The sequence below is a fragment of the Lathyrus oleraceus genome, unplaced genomic scaffold (genome assembly GCF_024323335.1).
Source record: "Lathyrus oleraceus cultivar Zhongwan6 unplaced genomic scaffold, CAAS_Psat_ZW6_1.0 chrUn0173, whole genome shotgun sequence".
Classification (NCBI taxonomy): domain Eukaryota; kingdom Viridiplantae; phylum Streptophyta; class Magnoliopsida; order Fabales; family Fabaceae; genus Lathyrus; species Lathyrus oleraceus.
This window is the reverse complement of record NW_026112564.1, coordinates 40,693-44,343: the sequence shown is the minus strand read 5'-3', so window position 1 is coordinate 44,343 and position 3,651 is coordinate 40,693. Positions and strand designations below refer to the sequence as shown.

Below are 3,651 nucleotides of genomic sequence, written 5' to 3'. Positions count from 1 at the left end.
CCTTTGAATTGACAAAAAAGAACTAGAATATGTTTAATTAAAGACATATACCTATGGTTCTTTTTCTAACATCCAAGGATATATAACTAAGAATGTTGTATGTGTAATGTAATTTTCTTGTAGTTCAAGTTAGTTAATTGAGTTACTTGAATGACAAGTAACTAAACCTCTGTTGTTTATTTTGAGAAGTTAGTTGTTAATTCCTCTTATATAAATACATAGTACTTATATAGATTAAATGAATAAAATTGGCTTCTTTTTTTTATCATTGTCTCGCATTTTTTCTCAATCCTTTCTTCAATCTGTTACAAGTGTTCTATCGTTGACCAATAATTATCATATCAAGGAATTTTAAAGTTTACTATTCATACACTTTTATACATGTTCAATAGTCACAATATATATAATTCCATTGTATTAAAAGAGTGCGAGTAAGAAGTTATTTTACAAACTTTGAATTCATTCATTGACAATTATTTTTATTTCACCAAGGACTACATGTGAGTGAGTTTCATTTCACTTTTCTGTAATCCTGACTTTAACAACAACAACAAAAAAAAAACATATCCCATTAAATGGGTCAGAAAATCCCAAGTTCATCAAAACAAAATCATTTTCTTGAAACCACATGTAATATATATGCCTAAGATTTAACGAGAAAATTCTTGAACCATTCAGCAGAAAGTTTTGGGTGTCTTTTCTGACCGTCTTTAAAATCAACGAAGACGAGTCCAAATCTCAAGCTCGAGCCAGAATCCCATTCAAAGTTATCCAACAATGACCATGCAAAATATCCCTTTACATTCACACCATGCCTGTCATACACAAAGGTCAATAAAACTAAAGAGTTAGTCACAATAACTAGAGGCTTAAAGATTCTTATAATAAAATATAACTTACCTAATTGCAGTTTCAATATAGTAAAGATGACGATAGTAGTAATCAATCCTATAAGTATCTAAGAGAGATTCTTCAAGAGATAATGTTGGATCGTTGAACTCATCACGACCTATCAATTTATTTTGTCAAACTTTCATTAACTTTAATAATATCATAATATTATGCATACAATATATCTTATAAAATAAGAAGTATTACCATTTTCAGTAATGTAAATTACAGGGTCCTCGTACGTTTTCTTGGTGTAAAGCAAAAGATTATGAAGTCCTTTTGGATAAATACATAACCAACTCGAAGCAGACTACATAAAATTACAAAGTTATCTTTACATGTTAGAAACAATCTTTTTGAATACAAAACTTACAAATGAAAAGCATTGATATATAAGTTATCTTCCAATGAAATGATGAAATACATACCATTGGACCGAGAGGCTTGCCATTATGTTCAACTGTCATTAAAAAAAAATTAGAGTATGCAAAGTTACATTTATTTTAAGCTTATTTGGAAATTGATTGATATACTTACATGTAGCATTAACAAGAGAATCAGTTTGTATGGCCGGTTGGACGACATTGGGATGGTGAGATGCATGAGCAGCATAGTAGGATGAGTAATAGTTTAGGCCTAGAAAATCAAAAGACCCCTTAAGTTCCCTTGACTCTTCTTTTGAGAACTTTGGTAATCTCTTTCCCACCAAAGTTCGCATGCTTTTTGGATATTCGCCTCTTGTAAGCGGATTCATATACCTATAGCAAAATGCAGATGCAACGAAAATCATAAAATACTCTCTCTAATTTCCTTTTACTTTACAGATTACAGCAAATCATATATGTATACATAACTATATTTCTTTTAAATACAAAACATGAAGTGAATCGAAATTAAATAATAATTGATTCAATATTTACCATCCAAACATGAAGTCGAGAGCTCGTTTTGAAGCATCAACGTCGGCCGTCGCTGTAGTGGCCGGCTCATACCAGTGTGAGACTAAGGTAATCCCTATTATGCCTCGTTGAGATGACTGCATTTTGGTTATTTTGTTAGAAACATTTCCAATAAGTTCATACTTAAAAAAACATGATCTAGAACCAGAGTAATAATAAGTAATTTTCTTTAAACAATAGAAGACCTTATATTTGATCCGGTACAAATTTGCAGCAGCAGAATGAGCAAGAAGCTGGTTGTGTGCAGCCAAATATGGTTCTGTCCCTGAATCACCTCCTGTGCAATTCCGATTTAACCAATATGAACATCGACCCGGTGCCAACGTTCCGAATGCATAAGCATTCATGCTCACAGTCCATGGTTCATTTATAGTAATCCAATGTTTCACTCTATCACCAAATTCCTTGAAGCAAAGTTCAGCATAGTCTCTAAAATCATCTCTGCAAGATTGCGAATTACATATGTTAATCAATAATCTATAATCATAAAAAATAATTCTAAACATGAAATTGGTGTCACTCACACAATGCGATGGCTTAAAAGACCGTGATACTCATCCTCTAAAGCTTGGGGAACGTCCCAATGAAAAAGTGTCACATATGGTTGCAAACCTGCATTATTCTCAATGATTAACAACTACATGGACATGAAATAAACATTGATGAATCCTTACCCTTAGCCAATAATCCGTTGATGAGATTGTTGTAGTACTTTATTCCTTCAGGATTTACACCTCCGCTAAGCTTTCCCTCTACAAATAATTAACACAAATTTTGAATAGTTATTATAAATCAGCAATCTACGAAGAGAAATATTAACAAAAAAAAATGACATACTTGGTAGAACTCTAGACCAAGAAATGGAGAATCTATAAGCATCCATATTCAAATCCTTTATGAGTTCAATATCTTCTTTGTACTTATGATACGAGTCAACCGCTACATCACCATTACTTCTATCTTTTATTTTTTCTGCAACCGTTTCATTAATAACTATGAGCAATCTATATACAACTGGAAATTCAATTCGGTTTATAAATAAAACAAAAATTACATTATTAACACATAATATTTTTTTATTTGTTGACAGAATAAAATAGATGATATACTCATATATTTTCAAACATGAAAAAAGAAAACAACCTGGATATTTATGAGTGAAGTTATCCCAAATGCTTGGTCCTTTTCCACCCTCAAATGCTGCACCTTCATACTACAAAAAAAAATCAAAATAACATAAAGTTAATAAGTTAATAATTACTCTTCTACAATATGAACACTACATAGATAATAATATCAGTAATTGAAAGCAATAATAAAAGATGGAGTTGGTGCCTGATATGCAGAAGAGGCTGTTCCAAAAACAAAGCCTTTGGGAAAACTGCTCCGGTTGAAATCACCAAGAGGGTTAAAACCATTCATAGGAGTAACAATGGTGATGGTTAAAAGAGAGAGTAACAGAAACACGTTGATATGAAATACTGCCATTTTTATTCTTATTATTTTCTTGACTATGCTTTGCCTTTATAGTATACGAGGCACAATATTTCATTGCCTTTATAGTAATGGAGTTTGATTACTTTACGTTGAATAGTGGATATAGATGACACGTCCACCTTCTTTCATGGATCAAATCTATCCATTTTTAATTTATTAATTAACCTAAAAGTGTAATGTTTTATACGTAAGTTTATTAGTATGGATGAATTTTAAATCAATAATTGCATATAATCTAATTTAGATATTGAATAATTATTAACATAATCTAAGTATATGATGGAGTGATATAAATAGATGGAGT

General features: G+C 31.1%; 1 protein-coding gene across 1 annotated transcript; it reads right to left on the bottom strand.

The window, feature by feature from the left end:
• Positions 1-439: 439 nt before the first annotated feature.
• On the bottom strand, positions 440-3,403 carry LOC127112603 (cyanogenic beta-glucosidase). The gene is made up of 12 exons (XM_051046382.1): positions 3,186-3,403; positions 2,994-3,063; positions 2,688-2,822; positions 2,525-2,602; positions 2,375-2,462; positions 2,036-2,291; positions 1,812-1,927; positions 1,429-1,649; positions 1,320-1,351; positions 1,099-1,201; positions 901-1,009; positions 440-815 (listed from the first exon to the last, which is right to left on the bottom strand). Exons 1-12 carry the CDS (start codon positions 3,336-3,338, stop codon positions 644-646), a joined length of 1,533 nt encoding a protein of 510 aa, XP_050902339.1. The 5' UTR covers positions 3,339-3,403; the 3' UTR covers positions 440-643.
• Between the last annotated feature and the right edge of the window lie 248 nt (positions 3,404-3,651).